Raw genomic sequence first — 20936 nt, 5'->3', positions numbered from 1 at the left:
TAGTATTTTGTCAACTTTATTTTGTTCATAATATTAAAAATACATAGACCTAAAAGCTTTAAAAGTCAACGCGAGATCATTTAGCAAGTTTTGCAGAATAATTTTGTATATCAAGAACGATTAGCAAACTGAAATTTTTTGTACTGAAAAGAAGAATATTTTAACTAACTTTTTACAAACAAGTTTTTAAATTTATTTCACATGTGCCTTATAATAATTATGAAATAAAAATTTTAACAAACTCTTTAAAATATCTTTTATTTATATTTTTTAGGGTTGTACTAGAAATTATAGGTAAGAAATATTTTAAAAGGCGTGAAATTAATGTGTTATTTTAAACATTACCTTGATATAAATCAGACGTGGATTATATTCTAACCATACATTAATAAAAATGTTGTGTAAAGAGCATCATTGTAGATACTGCAATTGTTTGTATACATCTCATATAGAACAGGAACGGAAATTATACACTAAGGTCGACAATACACAGACTTAATGTTTAAATAACAGATGATCATTATTTAGTACAGATATATATAAATATACAAGTTCACGCTTATATCATGCGATACTTTTTCTACGAATTAAGAAATACAAATGTTTATTTTTTTCAGGTATACTGGACATTATAATTAAATAGTGAAATAAAAACTCACGTATTTGTCTGATTTAATTTGTGTGGATTGGTTGAGAAATTATCACACGAAAGAATTAACTATATTATTATGTTTTATTTAGTGATTGTAAGTTGTTGTCAGAAAATTTGTTTGTTACACATGTCTCTTATTTTCATGGTATTCTTAATATGGGAGATAATGATAATGTCAATTAACCATTGATATAATATACATGAAAATATGCCATATAGTTTCTATTCTTTATTTAATCTGTGATAATCTGAGATAATTTAATAGGAAATAATATTAATACATCCTCGTCGAAATCTTATGTATGCATGTATGTATTTGTTATCTGCATGATCTTTATTTATTGTGTTGTTATCATCATTACTATCTTCCAAAACATGCGTTGTACAATAAAAAAACGCCTTTTTCAGCATTAAATTTCATAATATTATTTTTTTGATCAGCCAAGTTAAGAAGAACGTTAAATATTAAATTTTAAGTTTATCTTATACAATATCTTTATATGACTTTAATCTGTAGATATCGCTAGTTGTTTTTTCTTTTATTTTAAAGCATACTAAAAAACTATTGTTGATTGTTTGAAATAGATTTAATATTGGTTTTTATAACTGTTTGAAGGTTATAACAAACCTTTTAAAAAAATTAAACATGACGCTAATCTTCATTTATTCTAGCTATGGTATTGGACTGTACAAATTATAATAAAAATCTTTATGTGGTCATTAAATTAAATTATTTTTAATAAAATTAATAACAAATTGTATGCAAATAAAAACAATGTCTTATAATAATTACGACGCTTTGATGCATATTATGCATATTATAAATTAGTGAGTTTAGTTGTTGTTTAGTTGATTAATTTTGATAAATAAGAAAATATGGTTGATATGAATATAAGTTTTCTTGGTTATATTTGGAAATACAGTAGTTGTAAAGTAACGTTCATATTTTCACTATGAAAGTCTGCTCTGCCGCACTTGCATGTGTCCATGCATTGCTTTCGTCTATGCATAGCAAGCAAGAAAAACATAGAATCGACAAAGGTTGAAACTTCATGACAATTAAAAAATTATACTAGTACCCGGTGGTTACTAAAAAATATTGCACATCGACCTTTGGAAGAGATAATCGGCTAATTTTGGCTTCGTAGAGCACTATCTCTTTTATTTTAGGATAAGATTAACGAGAACGAAGATAAGATTAAGATTAACGTTGCAAGATCAAATAAATGGCAAAGAAAGTGATCAAATATTGTCTTCATGATTGCTGACAATTTAATAATATTTTTTTAAAATGAAAATTACCTTAGGTAACCTTAGTAACAATAAAAGCATTATATTCTCGATAAAGCTTAATGTAAGTAATGAAAACGATGGAACGAAGTATTTTAACTAAGTTAAATTAACTTTCGGAATAATTAAAAATAAATAATACCGTGCTATTTATTGGTATAATTACTTTAATAACAAGCTGTCTTGTTGGATACCAACGGATTCATGGATACATTAGCATTTCGTGATGACGTCAGTTTTCATGATTCAAATCAAATTTCGACATCGAACTTTGATTTGTTGGCTTTCACGGGCGTACTTCTTGAACGTTACTATACCTTCGATATACTCACCACCCCACGCTCCGCTTTGTTTACTGGCAAATAGTCGCATTTATAACATGTAGTAAATTTTTTACATAAAAGATAAAGATAAGTTAAGTTTACTTATTCAATATTGATACTTTTAACAGAACACTTATTGATCGACATTTTTTTTAATCTCATTTATTATTGACTCTGCTTCGTGACGTGTAATAATTGTGGAGAAGAAGCAGGAAGAAACTCGACAACATCTAAAATATATCGGAAAAATTAAAATAGAAAAATTCAGAAAAACTGTTCGTTTTATTCAACTTTAAGTTTAGAATAGTTTTATGTTTTACAAAGACTTTTACGTTCGGACAATCACGTAAAGAATTTTACCCAATTATGCATGGGTTTGACATATGATACGGGCACAGAGGAGGTTTAATAGATTACTACGAATATGTAGTTCAAGAAACAGTATATTCAATAGTTGTTCTACATCATATTTTTTAAATTAAAGCTATTTATCAAATAAGCTTTAGTGCTGAAATGTGTGCATTTAAATGTAATACTTGACAGATAATTGTCTTGCAGCTACTTTTTCTGTAAGGCTTTTGCGTGCCAACCATCAAAATGGTGTACAGCGAAATGGTACACAAAAAGCCGCTTATTGTTTTTTAATAATTTTACGTTATTTTAACGCTTATTTGCATTTTTTACGAAAACACTATTTAGAATTAGAGGTTTATTTCGTAAGCAAAAATGAACCCTCAGATATAAGATATTGTTTTTTGCTACGTTTTCTGAAGCGTGCGGTGTGTGGTGAGTGGATTGTGGGAACCCTGCTATAGGATACTATAAGAGGATCAGTAAGGATGTCTTTAGGACGCCTTACGAGGTTTCTGAAAGTGCCGGGGGTGTAGCGAGCGGAGTTCGCTATGTGGGGGTCGGGGTGGGAAGAGGCCTTCGCAAGGTATGCCTTTGAGCATGCTTGGAACAACTCTTGGACGGTGTCTAGTTGGAGTTCACTGTGGAGATTGATGTTACGTTGGAACCACCTGGCGCCGGTTGAGAGCCGGTTGAAGCGGTTCTGTAATGTCTGTAAGGGTTGTAGTATGTGCGCCGGGGCGAGGGCGAAGAGTACGCTTGCATAAGAGAACACGGGTCTTACACAGGTTTTATAGAGAAGGAGTTTATATCTGAGGGACAGATTACTTGATGGGCTGAGGAGGTGGTAAAGTTTGAACAGTATGGCGCGGGCTTTGTTTGCGACTAGGCTAGTGTGCTTATGACATAGAAACCTAGTGTCAAAGGTGACCTAGGTATTTAACGGTTTTTGTCCAGGGGATAGGACAACCGTAAAGGGATATGACGCCCGGGTTTCGACCGAGTCTACATCTAAGTTGACAACATAAGTTCACGTCTATAAGCCACTTACGAAACCATTCGCCTAGTCGATTGGTTGCGCGTTGGAGGTGGCGTGTTAGGGTGGCTGCGTGCTTGCCCGTGGCGAAGAGCGCAGTATCGTCCGCGAAGAGGGATGTTTGACCTTCGGGTCGATGGGTATATCGCTGGTGTAGAGCGAGAAAAGCAGCGGGGATAGGCAAGAGCCCTGGGGGACGCCTGCCCTGAGGGGGCGAGGGGAGGATAGAGTAGCGTCTAAACGATATCTAAAGGCGAGACGATTTGATAAGAAGGCTCTTATGATCTCGACGAACCGATCGGGCACACCCATTTTGTACAGCTTATACAACAAGCCGTTGTACCAGACCTTATCGAATGCTTTGGCGATATCAAATAGAACAGCGCTCGTGGTTAGAGAACGGGGTTTTGCGAAACCTGCTAAAATGTGTTCCGTGAATCGGTGGGCTTGGTGGACACAAGAATGGTGAGTGCGGAATCCGAATTGTTCGTCGGGAATGAGACGAAGATCGCGGGAAACCTGCTGAAGGCGCTTGAGTAATACGCGCTCGTATAGTTTGCCCAGAGTGCTGAGCAGACTGATAGGGCGGTAAAAGTTATTGATCCGGCTGCCGCAGCCCGGTGGTGGGTGCGATGCCAGGGACTGTCCAGCAAGAGACCTAGGTTATTTATTCATGTACCGCCGCACCTCGACATGAGACATCAGACGCGACGAAACCGCAACTTGTAAAAAAAAAAAAATAATTTAATGCTCGGACACTATACCTACCAGAATCATGGCGGCTCTCTCTAAGGTATTTTTTTCTACTCATATTGTACCTTTGATCTTGATCAAAATCGCGAAGAACGTTGGAATTGGAAAGAAAGGAATTGCAATTGGAAAATGCTCGAGGCTTCTCGACGAATATCAACTTTTGAAGTAATTGACGCATGATTTCGGAGTTTCTTTTTACCGAGCCTGCGAGCTCATTTATCGTAAAAATTGCCATCAGATACTCTGTAAAAGAGGAAAGTGTCTATCGGATGATATAATGATATTAATCAAATTATACCAAGATGCATAAATATTTTTTTTTCTAGTAATTAACAATTGAAATATAATATTGAAAAAATAGTATAATATTACAATAAGGATCTACGTAACGCTAAAAAGTTCTTTTAACCAAAACTTCTTAAATACCTCAATTTAATTGCAAAGGATTTATAATCATTTATAAGACTTAGGAATGTACTGTATTAAGGATATAACCAAAGCAACTAAAACAACAACCGTCTGAGTTCCTTATGGGCTCTTGTCAGATCAGGGTGCATTTGGAAACCTCGTAGCCTTTAGTTGAAGGAAATCTTTATAGGGAAGCTCAATCTGATTCTAGTTTTATTTCATTAGATTTCAGATTTAATTTAATTTTGTACATTAAAAGTTGGCACAGCAATGCTTTTTCTGAATAATTAATTCCGTTTTTTTCCTAAATATTTTCATTTGTTTTTTATTGCGGGGATCAATTATTAAATATACCAGCAACTCTTGTAAGGGAGTGGTATTAAGGGAAGATATTCTTAATAGTCATTAGAATATTTATATTAGATGTTTTTATGTGATTGTCTTTCATGATATTAATTTGTTTCTCCTACCTTTATTAATTTATTTTGGCACCGCCTAGCGGTTAACTGGTAGAGAATGCTTTCGGCATTAAGTACGCCGTTATACATAAAATGTATGGAAAGTATTTTAAATAAATAAATACTCTAAATACATTAAATGTATTGTATTTTTAAAATAACATAACGATAATTTTTTTGCAGAAATAGTTACGCGTGGATAAAAATATAGGTGAGGTAGTTAATGGTCTTTCAGAAATATATGGATTCGACGATACTATCTTTGTTTTCATCTCCCTTAATGGCGGTCTTAATAATTGGGGTGTATACTTACTTTTCAGAGCAGAAAAATATACTCTGTAGAACCTATCCTGGATTAGAGTGCCTGCTTTTAGCCATGTATGTCCTACAACTGTAATGATGTCTGTCATATTTAAAATAATATTTTTAACAGCTTTTTTCCATTTTAGTGCTAAAATACTGAAACGCAAATTGAAATAACTAACGGATCATGTACAAAATATTGGAGGCTACAGTAATATGTATATTAAAAAAATACATAGTAAAGGTTCTATTGTTAAAGAAAATTTTTTTTTTGGTTTTATCTAATATGTTTTATATTAATTTTTGTTCCTTATAGTACAATAATGTTTAAAGTAAAATTTGGACATACTCTTTGAAATACATTTTATTTACATTGTTTAGGTAATTCTAAAAAATATATAAGAAATAATTATGGGACACAAACTAAGTTAATGTGCTTATTAAACTAAAATTAAAATAAAAAAAAAACTATAATTTAATTTTAGGTTTCATGAACAGAAAGCGACTATTATCTGGTAATGATATAAAAGTGAACAGGCTATACTAAAAGCCGATAGAGTAGGTTATCACGTTTATGTAAGTGAATCTATTTTAAAGATCTCTGACTATACTTGTGCCTTTCGAAAGAATAAGAGCAAAATATATGAATGTTATATTGTTTCTAAAATAGGAGCGTGTGTATTCTAATGCTGTAGGATTGTAGCTATTGATAAGGCAACTAGTGTTACAGTGTGTTCAGATAAATGAAGTAAAACGTGAGTAATGTTTTTTGCATAAATTATGATTAATATTGTTGGTTTTAAATTACTAAAATAATCTTCGATGTATTGTAAAAAAAGATTCTGTCATAGTAAAAATGTGTAATATCTTTGTTTTTTTTCATTGTTATATTAAATTTTTTAATTACACTTTGTTAATAAATATTAAAAAATAGTAGTTTTTTATGTTAACAATATGATACTAAAACTTCCCTTATTCATTATTGTTAATAATTTTAATGAAAATCTAACTCGTCATAATTCTTGTTGAAATAAAAACGGAGATACTTGTAGACAAGAGAAGGTATTTGTTTTGAAAACCCAGTTAGGTTGGATAAGTAGCTTTGGTCGGATTGTTCATGAACTTTAAAATGGACAATTATTAAAAAAAAATACAAATAAATTGTAACATAATCCAACAATGGTGCACCAATGTACATAGATGTCTAACACCGTTCACAGGTAGAATAGTCGCATTAATTTAGTATTTAATATTCCATACATTTAAATAATTTACAATGATTACATTTTAATTTAAATGCAAACAGTATTTCTAGTAAATTCTACATTCGCATGTGGATTAGTAGTACGATAGAGTTGAAGGACAGTTATTTAGAGACATGTGTAATAAACTAGTTTTCATAGCACAGTTATTATGGTAGATAAAACCGATTAACCATTTACTTAATTCAAAACATTTTCTTTATTTATATTTGATTTGTTCACATCGAATAGATAATATATGTACTAATATTATTACTTATCACAATTACATATCAGTTAAACATATCAATTAATAATGTATATATTCCATGGATGATTTGCATGATTGAAAGAGATATTTCAATTATATTTATTTATTATGTTTCGGTAACTATAGTTGACAATGTGTACTGTACAGTATTAACGCAATTTTTCAGTATTTATTTTTTATTTTATGTAGCCCCGTTTTCACTATTATTTTTTTTTAATTGTCAAGATCTCTCGTTAATCCTTTTTATTCATGCTTTTTAAAAGGATTTAAACGTAACTGCTTACAATTTCTTGTAACGCAATTAAGTCGAAACCACTGGATATTACTCCCTGGTCTTTTGGTAAGAACCAAAGCATACTAAATACTACCTTTGTTAGTAAAATATATAATATTAGTTTAATAAACTATTTCATCATTATTATAAACCGAGTAAAATTATAGTTACATAAGGGCTTTATTATTTAGAATGTTTCAGTTATAATTTTTAGTTCTAAAACAAAATGATAAAACGACATTTTTTTATAATGGAATTAAATTATTATATGTAACACGCCGTCCTTGAACTTAATATAAACGCTCTGATAATTAAAAAAATAAATTTGTTTTATTTAAACTATGCCGAATTGTGTCGTCAATTTGAGAGATAAGAAAATTTGGGCGAAATGTACCTACGATTTATTCTCCAAATTTGACAAAACTATAGTCGCAGACTAACGTTTGAAATTTTATTATGAAAGTCTGCATCGTCGCACACGCACGTGTCCGCTTTTTACTTTTGTCTATACACTGAGCAAGAAAAAATTTAGAAACGCTAAATGTTATAAAAACTTTTAGGAACTTCATGATAGTAATAATTTGTTAATTATTTACTTTGTTCAAAACTTTCTTTCTTTTTAGTAAGAAGTATTTATTAAAATGTTTCTACCATTGTTATTTATGTTAATGATTTGTGAAGCAAAATCTAATGAATGGCAAAGAAATCGACCAAATATTGTCTTCATGATTGCTGATGATCTGGTAAGATTTTTTTAAAATGAATTACGCTATTTCACCTTGATAACAAAAAAAAAAATAATGTAAAAATAAGATAATATAGAATCAACAGTGCATATTCTCGAATTAAGCGGTGAAATGATGTACATGTGTAACCTAAGTTTTTATCAAATGAACTTTCCGCAATGCATTCCTGTTGATAACAGACGTTATTACAGTATTTAAAATATAATAAATAAATACATACACAATAAATAAACTCGTACATCAAAAATAATAAATAAATAAGGTGCTACTTATTAGTAACGACTATATTGTGATGTAATGGCTGCCTTGGTGAACACCAACGAGTTCAAGTATATAACCATTAAAACATTTTTGTTTTGTATATTGTATATTTTTCATTTTAGGTGTCAATTTATATATTTTTAGGGTTGGGATGATGTAAGTTTCCATGGTTCGGACCAAATTCCGACACCGAACATTGATTTGTTGGCTTTCACGGGCGTACCTCTTGAACGCTACTACAGCCACAGTATATGTACTCCCTCACGCTCTGCTTTATTGACGGGCAAATACTCCCATGTTTTAGGTTTGCTCCATTTTAATTTATTTTGGTATATATGAAATAAATGCAATATATCTTTAAATGAACATCTTAATCTTGCGATCTGTAAGTTAACGTAATAATTACAAGTCGTATTTTTAGGAATGCAAGGATATCCACTTACTAATAGCGAAGATAGAGGTTTACCGTTAAAGGAGAAAATTTTGCCGCAGTATTTTAAAGAACTTGGGTACACAACCCATTTGATCGGAAAATGGCATGTTGGACAATCACGTAAAGATTTTCTGCCAACTATGCGTGGATTTGACACTCATTACGGGAACAGAGGAGGCTTTTTAGATTACTACGAGTATGTACTTCAAGAAACAGTATGTTTTATAGTTTTTTCATATTATATTTTTTGAGTTAAATCTAATTATCATATAAGCTTTGGTGACAAAACGGTCCGCCCAAACGATCTAAGAGATTTGCGGTTGTAGCCCGTAGAATCAGCAAATGCCACTCGGACAGCAGCTTAAAACAGATAAAATAAAACTAAGGAGTTTGGCGTATCAACGTAAAAATGTTTATGGTTGACGAAGTGGTAGCATATGAACCTGTTTATTCTCTTTAACTATGGCATTAGAAAGTTTTAATTTGTTTATGTAATGATCGTAATACCAATGCTTACGTTTACATTTAAGTGAGCGAGATTACGATATTCCATTAAAAATCGTCGTGGGTTACATTTCATCAGCAAAATATAAACTTCAGATAGGATATTTTTTATCTTTGCTGCGTTATAGATTGATTAAATCTTAAGCTTTCACTTTTATTAAGTAATTTTACAAGTTTACTATGTCAGTACTAAATTAAAAATTATTTTTGGATTGTTAACAGGAAGATGGTGTTGAATATTCAGGTTTAGATTTATTTAGAAATATGTCTGCTGCATGGAGTGAAGAGGGTTACATCACAGATCTTTACACACAGGAAGCTAAAGCAAGTATGGCATTTTGTGTAATTAACAATGTAACGTTTGGCTAAAAATGTAGTTGGTCAATACTCATTAAATAAAAAATATCGGATATAATTTTATTCGTAACACAAATTCTAGTATGCGTGATTATAAATTGAAATGATGCATTAAATTTAAAATAATTCAAGACTGCTATTACACAAATAAATATTTTAAGTTATTGCTACGATAAGTAGTTCTAAATAAAAGCACATAATTAAAGTTGGTTAAGAATTTTCAAGAATGAGCTAAATAATTAGAATTTACCAAATATTCACCGATATTTCTTACTGCATTTATGTAATATATAATTTATGTATAAATCTTAGTTTGAAAAATATTAACCTGATATACCATAAACGAATAAAGTATTATTGAATTTTGGAGTAAAATGTATGGAATGCAATGAGAAAAAAAGAAATTATTAACGAAAACGTTCACGTGAACATAACAATGATGAATCAATTAAAAAATCTAAACAGTATATTGTTGTTAATATAATAACGATAATTTTTTATTTGGAAATAAAATAAATAATAGTGAAAATATAATGACGCAGATGTATGAAAATTTTATATATAACAACGTTTGTCGAAAAATCGTTACAAAATAAGTCCGTGCTAGATAATTTAAGTATTTGTATTCATATGCACATAAAATTTTTCTCGACTCTACATTTTAAGACAGTCGCTACACAGATTGTTAATCTCTATGTTAATAAGATGTCATATTAATAAAGATTACGCTTCAAGGCAATAGATGTATTATTTTAAGAAACTTGATGTGAGATATGCACTTCGGACGTTTACTGTCGTAGATAACGTTTAATATATATCAGATAAATCTGACATTTAACAAATTTTTTTTACACGAAAGGTTTGCTCTTGTTTCATCGCATATACATATCTTAGTTTAACATTTTTGGATAAATACGATGTATATGACGACATAGATATTTTATCATTGAATCATATTGATTTGTATTATAACAACGATACTTATCACGATACGGTTTTTATTATATTATTTTTTACTTAGATTTTTCTACAGTGTGATAATATCTGGTTCCTATCAGTTATGTAAATAATAGTTTTTTTCTTGTTATTATTGATCTTTGAAACACTTACAGTACCTTTGCCTTGACATATTTCCAGTAATTGAGTCGCACAATAAATCAGTTCCGCTATTTTTACTTGTGGCTCATAATGCTCCGCATTCTGGAAATGACGGGGCCGTGTTGCAAGCACCGCCCGAAGATGTTAGATCAATGCGGCATGTTGAATCACCTCAAAGACGAATTTTTGCAGGTATTTAATTTTTTTACATTATGAATTTTGTACAATCTTTGTTTAATATTTGCTTAAATTAATTATTTACTCTTAATGTTGTTTTTAAGGAATGATGAAAAAATTGGACGAAAGTGTGGGCGAAATTGTAAAAGCATTATTAGATAAAGGGATTCTTAATGATACAATTATAGTATTTGTATCGGATAATGGAGGAATGACTTCGGGTGCGACTATGAATTATGCATCGAATTGGCCACTACGAGGACTTAAAATGACACCCTTTGAAGGTGGCGTTAGAGTGACCGGACTTATTTGGACTCAAAACTTAACTGACTTTAGTCATTCCTGGAAAGAATATATTCATGTTACTGACTGGTTGCCTACTTTACTGACAGCAGCCGGCGCAGAACCTCCATCAGATATAGATGGATTTAATCTTTGGGATACAGTTATTAAAAATACAAAATCAAAAAGAAATGAATTATTTGAGTTTGACGATTTAACAGGATTTGCCTCCATTATCATGGGTGATTATAAACTGGTCGTAGGAAATATTACTGTTGCTTACAGTAATCATCAAGGAGGTAATCTTAGAGAAGTAATGGGAAAAACCCCTTCCTATGTTGATAGTCTTCAAAACTGTGCCACATTTGAAGTGCTGAACGCTATAGGAAAGCCCTTTGATTTTGCGAAAACAAGGCTTAGAGATGAACTAAGAATCGTTTGCGACCAAAGAAACAATGAACAAGAACAAACTAACCTATGTTATCCGCAAGAAGGTGAGTGGTTTATCATATTATTTATACGAAATTGTTTTAATTACAAATTTAATTGAATCCACTTTTCTCAATTTTTGGTATACATTTGTGTAATAAATTATTTAAAGGCTTACAACTTACGAAAAAAATAATATAATTTAAGGTACATCATGTTTATTCAATATAAAAGCTGATCCATGTGAAACAAGAGATGTGTCAGACGAAAACCCAGTTATAGTTCAAAATATGTTGGAACGACTTCGTAAAGAAATGCAAAGGGTCATACCAAGAAGCAAAGTATACAGAGATCCTAGATCATCACCACGATTGCTCAATTATACATGGGATACTTGGGCTGATGAAATAATATAACAAAAAATACTATATAAATATGTTATTAATATGTTGTATCAAATTGTAGATTAGGCATTAAAAAACTTAAAACTGATTTCTATATTACTATAAGACATGGGATTACAGATAAAGAATGTGGTCCCTGACATGTAAATTTAGTGAAATACAATAATACATATCGAGAAAGTTAATTTATAAAAAAAAACAATCATGCATATAAATCAATTACGTGTACAGTATATGGAAATATCACAATTGATAGCTCACTTACAAACGACTATTGCCAATAATAGGACGATTGTATACAGGGTGATTGGTTATAGGTGAAAACCCTTAAAGCAGTTAACAATTACGCCGTATATGTACATACTACACAACGAAAGATCTTTTTTCAAAAGAACTATTATAAAATGTGCTATAGATTATGAATATTGTAATAATCTCCAAACTGGCTTAACTTATAGATTGCCTTATCTACAATAAGGAAATCATGTAATAAAAACATAATTTTTTATGTTATGAAGTGATCTGATTAATAGCAACAAGCTTACATCCTTGGAACAACTATTTAGTGAACCATATAATTTTTTTCATTAATTATCTAATAAAAATTACTGGCAACAGTTTCAACAATAAGTCACAACATCTAATTGTATACCAGACTTAATAGTTCAATGCTTACGTGAAAGCAAAAGAAAATTATCTTGTATTTTAATGTTCTCTAATTAAAGACTTGTAGTTAAAGCAAAAGTAGCAGATATTTTTTATTTATGGAATAAATAATTAGACTCACTGAACTTTTAAGAAGCAGTAACAACGTAACAAGTCGTTGTATTTTAATTTCTTTATACGAAATATGTATTGTTGTCTCAATAGGTCGATAGTTCTGCAAACATTTTGCTATTGTCTATTCAAAAAGCAATTTGTTTTGACAAAAAATTGTTACTTTGGTATTAATTAAATGTTCATATTTACTAGTTTCCTTCAAGTTTAATTTAATACATTGGCAGCCTTTATCATAGTAAAAAGATTAAGTCGTACGAGTAAATTACCTTACATTATACGGGTCGAATACCAATTTCCTTTGATAAGACGAAGTATGTTATGCTCTAAATTTTTAAACTATTTAACGTTGCCTGTCTTCTATAAATTTGTTTAAAAAAATTGAGTTTATTGGAATAGTTATTAATTTCAACATCTTGAGTAAAATAATGCAAAATTAAAAATTGAAAAGAATATGAAAACGTTGACATCATTCGAGAAAACAACTTATGTTATGAATTGTATTTGTAATTTGTAATGTAATTGTTTGTAAAAAAAGTTAATCCAATTCAAACACATAAAAAACGAACTTTTTGATGCGATACAAAATGTTATTAAAAGTTTTAAGTTTAAAGTTTCGCCTTAACTCTATATTTCGTAATTGTTTCACGACGTGTTCTCTGACACTTTTTTTCTTCGACTCATTCCGATTAAACAGGTTGATGTTTGTTAGTGTCCGTATAAAAAATTATTATGAATATTGACTTTGAAAAAATTTTTAGAATAATGGTCTTTGCCATGCGTGTGAATCGTTCCCATCCGGATATTCCAAGAGATAAGAAATGGATTTTGCAGGTCATGTTAATGCATGGCATATTTTCTTTGATTTTTTGCCTTTTAGCTTATAGTATTATATATCACGACTTACAAAATAAAGATTTTACACAAGCTTGCTCGAGTGGTGTTTTATGTGTCATATTTAGTGTGGTTACATTTAAATACTGTATTATGGTATGGTACCAAAAATTATTCAGAAATATGATCGAAATAATGAAGAGAGATTATAAATTATCATTAAAGTTGCCCATGGACGAACAAGATATTATTTTAAAATATGCTATTAAAGGCAGAGCTGTTATTAAACTGTGGTTGTGGGTGGCTATTTGTACAGCTGGTCTGTTTATAGTAAAAGCAAACGCGTATATGATTTATTACAAAATTACGGGACAGTTTGAATTAGTTCATCTTTACGAATTGACTTATCCTTCGATGATAGAAGAAATTAAATATGAACCGGGTCCTTTTGTCGCTATTTACCTCGCATTTTTGTTTTTTGATATATATGCAGTGTTTATGTATATAGCTTTTGCACCGTTGGGACCTATATTAATGCTTCATACATGTGGTCAGTTAGAAATTGTAAAAGTGAGACTGTTAAAGATATTTCCAAAAAAAAGGATTGATCCAGAAAAAACACGAAGAGAACTTAAAGAGATTGTTAAATATTTACAAAAAATTTACAGGTATACCTGATGTGTGCTTAGTAATAAATGTAAATCTTATTTATTTAAAAAAACCGGATTAATAAATTTATTTTTTTTGGCAGTCTCGTAGATAATATAAAGGATAGCTTAAAACTTTTGTACGAATTAATTTTGAAAGCCACCATAATTATTTTACCTATTTCTTTTTATCAGGTAGTACAGGTAAGTCAAAATAATAATAATAATTAATTTTACTTTATATTTTCTGTGAGAATAAACTATTCTTAATTTCATTTAATTTAATTGTTCTTAATTTAATTGTTGTTCAATTTTTAATGGATTTGATAAAGCATACTTTAGTTTTTAAGTCTCTGATTCTTTTGCAGACTTATCATAACGGCCAGATCAGTTTGGAATTTATCTCAGTTATTTTCGGAGCTATTACGATAAGCGGCGTTCCGTGCTATTATAGTGATATGTTGCAGGAAATGGTAAGATCATCATTTCAGTAGCAAGGCGTCTAGTGCTCGATCTAGATCATCCCCATAGATTTTCAATAGAACCGATTGGAAGTTGCTTTCAATTTAGCATTAGCATCTTCCGAGGACCTTAATAAAGTCGTCATTCTACCTTTTGAATGGACGTCCTGCTCCGCGCTTCTCGGTCCGTGGTCTCCACACCAGATCCTTGAGGCTCATGCGGCCATCAGTTCTGCGCGCTATGTGGCTTGCCCACTGTCACTTTAAATTGTCAATCAGCTCGATTATGTCTGTTACGTTCGTTCATTTAAGGATCTCTTCATTACTGATTCTAACTCGTAGACAAATCACTTGCATAGCCCTCTCCTTCTCTATAACTTTATGAGCCGCTGTGAGCCTGCCAAGGAGGCTCGAAGTGAGAGACCACGTTTCAGCAGTAAGTCATTATTGATAAAACACATCGTTCCGTAGTCTTTCGAATTGTGGCCTTAAAGGGTAAAAACTTATCATAGTAAATATTTTTATCAATCTAGCTTTGGTTAGCGTATGATTTCCTCATTCTATTTCTATCACTATAAATATTTTTTTTTTGTATAATTCACTAAATATTATTATCACTCTGAAGTAAAAAAGTGCGCTTTGAACATGCACAAATAAAACAATTAACTTAGTAATTGTATCATTCATTCATGAAATGGTTTTATTAATGAATTTCAAGTAAATTTGAAAGAACCTTGTAAATAACGAACGAGGTGATAATAATTACACGACGATAAAGGTGAAAGTGTTTTTGTATTTGTTTATTTTAAAGGGCGAAAATGTTCGATTAAGTGTGTACACATCCGGATGGGAAAAGAGCTGGGACAGACAAACACGGTTAACATTGCAATTAGTGTTAATGCGTGCGACGCGTCCTGTGGCCGTGACCACAATGTTCCATACTTTGTGCCTCGAGACGGTTACAAGTGTAAGTTTTGTTGTATATTATATATATGTAGTATATTTATTGTTACAAATTTATTGACTGTAGGTGCCCCACCTTCAATCATACCCGGTACATTCAATTGCTGTACCGTCCTGAGACCGGGACACGTTCTTGAGTATCCGGACGATGCGATGACAATAAGACAAGTCGCATACTCTGCACACCGTCATCTTCGTCATTCGATAACTTATTTGGTTCAAACTATATTGAAGCGTTGCTGGAGTTTTTACCGCCACTTCTTCTTCACGCGGTAACGCTTTTGGAAGTGAGGTAGTGATATTAGGCAGGCAATGGCATTCGACCAAGCTTTGGTTCGGCACTCTTGGAATGCTACGCGGGCATTAATGACTAGTGGCAGCTCAGCTTGGGCTAAGGTCTTCGTGGGGGACCAAGACCCTAATCACTCCATGGAGCGTCCATAGAGGCGATTTTAGAGCTCCGCCACATCAAGTCAGTAGAAAACCATAAAAATTGTCATTTGGATCACCATCAATATTATATAATATAACATTTCAATATATAAGTAGGGTACAATATTTAATGGATCAATAATAACAATAATAATAATACATAGTATTTATCTCGGACAAAATAATTAATCATTAATTAAAATAATATTGCAAAAGTATATTACGTACGCTATGTACAGATTGATGATATAAAATTATATCAGAGTCATTTTGAATAATTCACTACAAGAAATTTAATAATATTGGTAGATGGTGTTTTAAAAACAATATGATATTAATTGTATGAAAATGAAAACATAAGGTTTGTAAAGAATAATAAAAATATTATTTTATCCGGGCAGGATTTTTCTTGAAAGGTGTACATTTAAAAGAAGTGACTAATATGCGATATTTGGAAGTAATGCTTGATTGTAACGTAAATTTCAAATCTCTTATCATAGAATAAAACGAATTCAAAACGATGTATATTCCTACTCTTCTACGTAAAAACAAATGCAATGTAGCCTAATTAATGCCACAGATTAAAATTTTAAAGAATGATTGTTTTACATGTGCGCTTTAATGCATGTGCTATATTCTTGTAAAAGGGGTTTTTGGTCTAGTGGTATCCCTCAACACCGTTCACAAGTTAAACTAGACGTTCTTCGACCTGGTGTCGGTTAAGGAATAAAAAATATTTTTGGTTGCTCTTTAGCATACTTTTTTAGTTACTGTGGCAGACAAGAATTTAGTTTTACACAAGTCATTTAGTTCGTTTTAGGAGTAAGATATGTGTATATACGAAGTTAATAAACAGATTATCAAAATGAATAATACAAAATATAACGTTTAAACTAAAGTTCTATTGAGAAATTCAATTGTTTTAAAATAAAATCCATTTAAACACTTTTTATACAATATATTTTTTTTCTACCAGGTAACCGTTTATAAATTTAAAGTTCATTGTTCTTCTTATCTGTACAAACATTAATGGTTAAGCGAGAAGATAGTGTACGAACGACCTTTTTAAGTCGTCGGAAGACTCTGGATGCAGGCCGCTTTCAACCAGTCCTAATTGAAATTGGTGACGCCTGTCTCCAGAAATGTACGTCCTATGGCTAAAATAATGATGATGAAGCGAGGAGATAGCATTTTTATGCCCGTGTTGACAGTTTTGAACAATCGGTATATATCGAAACGTATTTATTAGGAACGTATCTATCGAAACGTATCTATAAGGTATCTATTTACCACCAAGAGAACCTCAGTCGCACTAATTCCCTTTTACCGCAGTACATCGATTGCTTTGGTTGTCAGGCTTAGTTATTTAATGGAATTACAACTAAATCGTCGTAAGCTTACTGCAGCTGTCGTGAGATAGCCTGGAGTCTGTATGAGACTTTGGCGGAACTTCAGCCGAGAACATAGCGTTGCTACATTAAGCGCATTTATCAAACGATGTTTTCCGCCGTCGACCGTTTTCCGCCATCAGTTTATAAATCTGAATATTACATTAAAATGTTTAAATAGTAAACAGATTAATACGCGAAAGGCTACAGCCATTTCTCATTAGGTGTGTAAGCACTGTAATTATAATTAAAAAAAGCCTGTTTCATAATGCATACTTTCTTTTAGACTTACCAGCAAGCTTATGCCTTATTTAACCTATTAAATGCAGTTTGGAATTAACAGTATGTATAACTGTACAAAATGAAGATTTTCAGTGAAATCACTTTTAAGAAGATTTATGTAATTATAAATAGTTTTAGTGCAATGAAAATAAAATATATCTGAAAACTCCTATTTGTTATCCATTATTATTGTGCCTTTCCTGATGGGACCCGTGCTCTCCGTATCATCGCGTTTGATGATTTTGCAGAAACTATTGTTCACTTTCTTTCAAGAACTTCTCTTAAATTTTCGCTCAATGCAGTGTGAAATTAATACTTTAAAAAGGAATTTTATATATTTTACACGTAAGTTTTATGAATTAAAAACTTGAATGTTTTTAACAATTGACAAAATACCGTTAATTGTTTATTTAAAAAAAATATTGGACGTAACGAATTTTTGCAGAAATCTTCATATTTTTCTCAAATAACAGTAGAATTTGTAAGTATTGCTTGATTTTTACTAGATAATACAAGACCATAAATGCTATTATTAAGATTCGACCTGTTGATAAATTTATTTACGAGATTCATCATCTTAAATTTTACGACGAACTATATAGTCGTAAAGGCGCTGAGGAATTCCATGGAGGCTTCTTAATCTTAAAATACGAGCTAACATCAAATTGTTTTGGGAACATTATGTAATTTTTCATCATTAAGGTAAATGTCATCGTAAATAGTTAACACTGGTAAAATACTATTTAAAAACATTTAAAAAGGCGTTAACCGATTATTTTTAATAATCACACAAATAGCTATATGCTATAATAAATTAAAAAGATAATCAATAATTTTTCAGAAGGCTGATTGCCTATCCTGTTTTTTTTTTTAAAAAAAGAACTCTTTTACAAATGTTTACATATTCATAAATAAATACTGCAGAAATTTGCAGATTTGTTTCTATTCAATGTGGAATAAGAAACGTGTAACTGATGAAAATCTGGAATTTTTAATTCATAATTTGATAAGATATTTCCTTATTAAGTTACACTTTTCTCCAAATTTTAAGTAAACTATATATAAAATATTTTTTCCTAAATGTAACGAGGTCTTAAATTGCCTATGTTCACGAAGCGATGAACCGTTGTATGTTCACTCGTTTCTTCTTTGATCACGACGTGACAAAGGGGAAAATTGGGCAACAATTGTTCATTATACGCTTGACGAAGCTCCGTTCTTGCTATACTAAATTTTAAGTTGTTTCAATTTCAATGTGTTCATAAAATTATTGCTTCTGATCATATTACCAGGTAGTATAAAATCAGAATTTTAATTAATTTTCTTACTACATATAATATTAAGCCATGTTTCATTTGCCTTGGACTAAACCTCAATAAACAGTCGTATAAGGTTATAATAACTGTCGATTCTGTTTTATTGGCAAATTTTTGTCTTACACCGGTGAGCATCGATTTTTAAATAGCTTCATTTGAGAGTAAATTGCGAGCATAGTAAAATTTTTTAAAGTTTTGTACTCATATAGATTAAAAAAAACCACATTGCATGATATGTACTAAAATCGTACATTTCAAAAATCCGATGTCGCCTCATTTTTGATGAATCAGTGCATCATTCGCAAATGTTGGTAAATAATCAAAAAATTATAGAACTATTGTCATGAAGTCTTTTACAGAACTTGTGACATTGCTCTATTTATACGTGATTTCGCAATATTTTTTGGGTAATGTACATAATAATTTTTTATCAGTTCCTTAGTAATGCTCTGCGATAAGTCAATGTTTAGATATTAATTACACTGGGTGGTAGGTTATAGGATAATAATTAAAGGGGTATATATCATTAATGAGCATTATATATCTATTTTTAATCACTCTGTATAATCAAAGTGATCAATCGATAATTTGTTACATTAATTTATTATTTAAACGCAACGGGTTAATAACTTGTGGCAGTACAATGTCTGCAGGGACAGGTAGTAAACAATTATTAATTTTAATGTCTAGTAATCCGAATTATCTTAAACTTTATTTAAAGCTTTTTACCTAAAAGCAGTCATCATTTATATGGTATATGTCAGACCCAGTAGCCCAAGTAGAGTTTTTAAAAAACGTGATGCCAGCAATTATGACATCGGACGCTTCGGCGACTTAAGCGTCAACTTTCTTCTCGTGCCGTCGGTGCGTCGTTATTAATATTTAATCTGAACTATCTATTAGATATCTATTAGACCTTTTTACCCTGTTAGATTTACCGTTTACTTGTATATATATATGTATAGTGTAAATTATAGATGCACACACACACACACTTATATATATATATATATATATATATATATATATATATATATATATATATATATATATATATATATATATATATATATATTATTTTCGGAAAAGGCGACATATACATTTTTAAAAATTATTATTTGGCGTTCCTTAGTGCCCCCCTTATCACCAGATTTCGGATTGATGTTGACGTATGGAAGAACCTGTAAATATTTATTATCGCAAAAGGAACATGTAAATGTGGTTTAGTTATATCAAACGTTTGTGTTTCATACTCCTTCACGTTTGTGATTTGTGTTACATGAGAGTCGTAAAATGTTATTAATGACATCAGGCTGCAAGCCGTTTGGCAAGAAAAAGCAATGCTATTTATTCTTTAAGTGTGATTGTAAAAAGTTAAAGTATCTTACTTGTCCGTGCTTTCAATTTAGTAGGTTAAAAGCATGTTTGTAGATAATTATGATGTTTTTAAATTTTAACTTAGTTCAAACTCTTTGGGGTTTCTGAATATAATTTTTGTAAGTATTTTTATATTTAGCGGCCTGGGCAGGCCACTAGGTGGACCGATAACATAGTGAAGGTCGCGGGTATTAGCCGGATGCGAGCAGAGCAGGAAATGAAATACAACGACTGATAAAACGTCACATAGGTAGTGTGGGACAGAGACAGACAGAGATAGTGCTATACGTAGCCGAAATTAGCCAATTGTCTCTTTTCAGAGTTCGATGTGCAATATTTTTCGCCGGGTGCTGTAGTAGTCTGTGGGAGAAACCAAGGCGTCCATCGGCAGACATAACTACATTAGGT

The 20936-nt window shown here is 31.1% G+C and overlaps 2 protein-coding genes across 2 annotated transcripts; both read left to right on the top strand.

Annotated features, from left to right (window-relative positions):
* Window positions 1-6253: 6253 nt before the first annotated feature.
* Window positions 6254-12680, top strand: LOC137931673 (arylsulfatase J-like). Its single transcript, XM_068775154.1, has 8 exons — window positions 6254-6329; window positions 7984-8103; window positions 8512-8671; window positions 8789-9015; window positions 9527-9632; window positions 10799-10951; window positions 11041-11712; window positions 11855-12680. The coding sequence occupies exons 2-8, from the start codon at window positions 8002-8004 to the stop codon at window positions 12061-12063; spliced, it is 1629 nt and encodes a 542-aa protein (XP_068631255.1). The 5' UTR covers window positions 6254-6329; window positions 7984-8001; the 3' UTR covers window positions 12064-12680.
* Window positions 12681-13473: 793 nt separating this feature from the next.
* On the top strand, window positions 13474-17893 carry LOC137931519 (uncharacterized). Its single transcript, XM_068774941.1, has 5 exons — window positions 13474-14330; window positions 14414-14513; window positions 14678-14782; window positions 15582-15737; window positions 17840-17893. Exons 1-5 carry the CDS (start codon window positions 13561-13563, stop codon window positions 17891-17893), a joined length of 1185 nt encoding a protein of 394 aa, XP_068631042.1. The 5' UTR covers window positions 13474-13560.
* The last annotated feature ends 3043 nt before the right edge of the window (window positions 17894-20936 follow it).

This window comes from Battus philenor, unplaced genomic scaffold (assembly GCF_028537555.1).
Source record: "Battus philenor isolate CCGP_79_NKW_IND1 unplaced genomic scaffold, ilBatPhil1.0.hap1 SCAF_8, whole genome shotgun sequence".
NCBI lineage: Eukaryota > Metazoa > Arthropoda > Insecta > Lepidoptera > Papilionidae > Battus > Battus philenor.
This window is presented reverse-complemented; position numbering and strand designations above follow the sequence as displayed.

What these genes read in the sequence shown, in the direction of transcription:
- LOC137931673 (XM_068775154.1), top strand. Translation starts at nt 8,002, where the DNA reads ATGTTTCTACCATTGTTATTTATGTTAATGATTTGTGAAGCAAAATCT. An exon ending in CACACAGGAAGCTAAAGCAA is followed by an intron (nt 9,633 to 10,798) that starts GTATGGCATTTT and finishes ACATATTTCCAG; the next exon opens with TAATTGAGTCGCACAATAAA. An exon ending in TCAAAGACGAATTTTTGCAG is followed by an intron (nt 10,952 to 11,040) that starts GTATTTAATTTT and finishes GTTGTTTTTAAG; the next exon opens with GAATGATGAAAAAATTGGAC.
- LOC137931519 (XM_068774941.1), top strand. Translation starts at nt 13,561, where the DNA reads ATGAATATTGACTTTGAAAAAATTTTTAGAATAATGGTCTTTGCCATG. An exon ending in CTTTTTATCAGGTAGTACAG is followed by an intron (nt 14,514 to 14,677) that starts GTAAGTCAAAAT and finishes ATTCTTTTGCAG; the next exon opens with ACTTATCATAACGGCCAGAT. An exon ending in GCCTCGAGACGGTTACAAGT is followed by an intron (nt 15,738 to 17,839) that starts GTAAGTTTTGTT and finishes ACTTTCTTTTAG; the next exon opens with ACTTACCAGCAAGCTTATGC.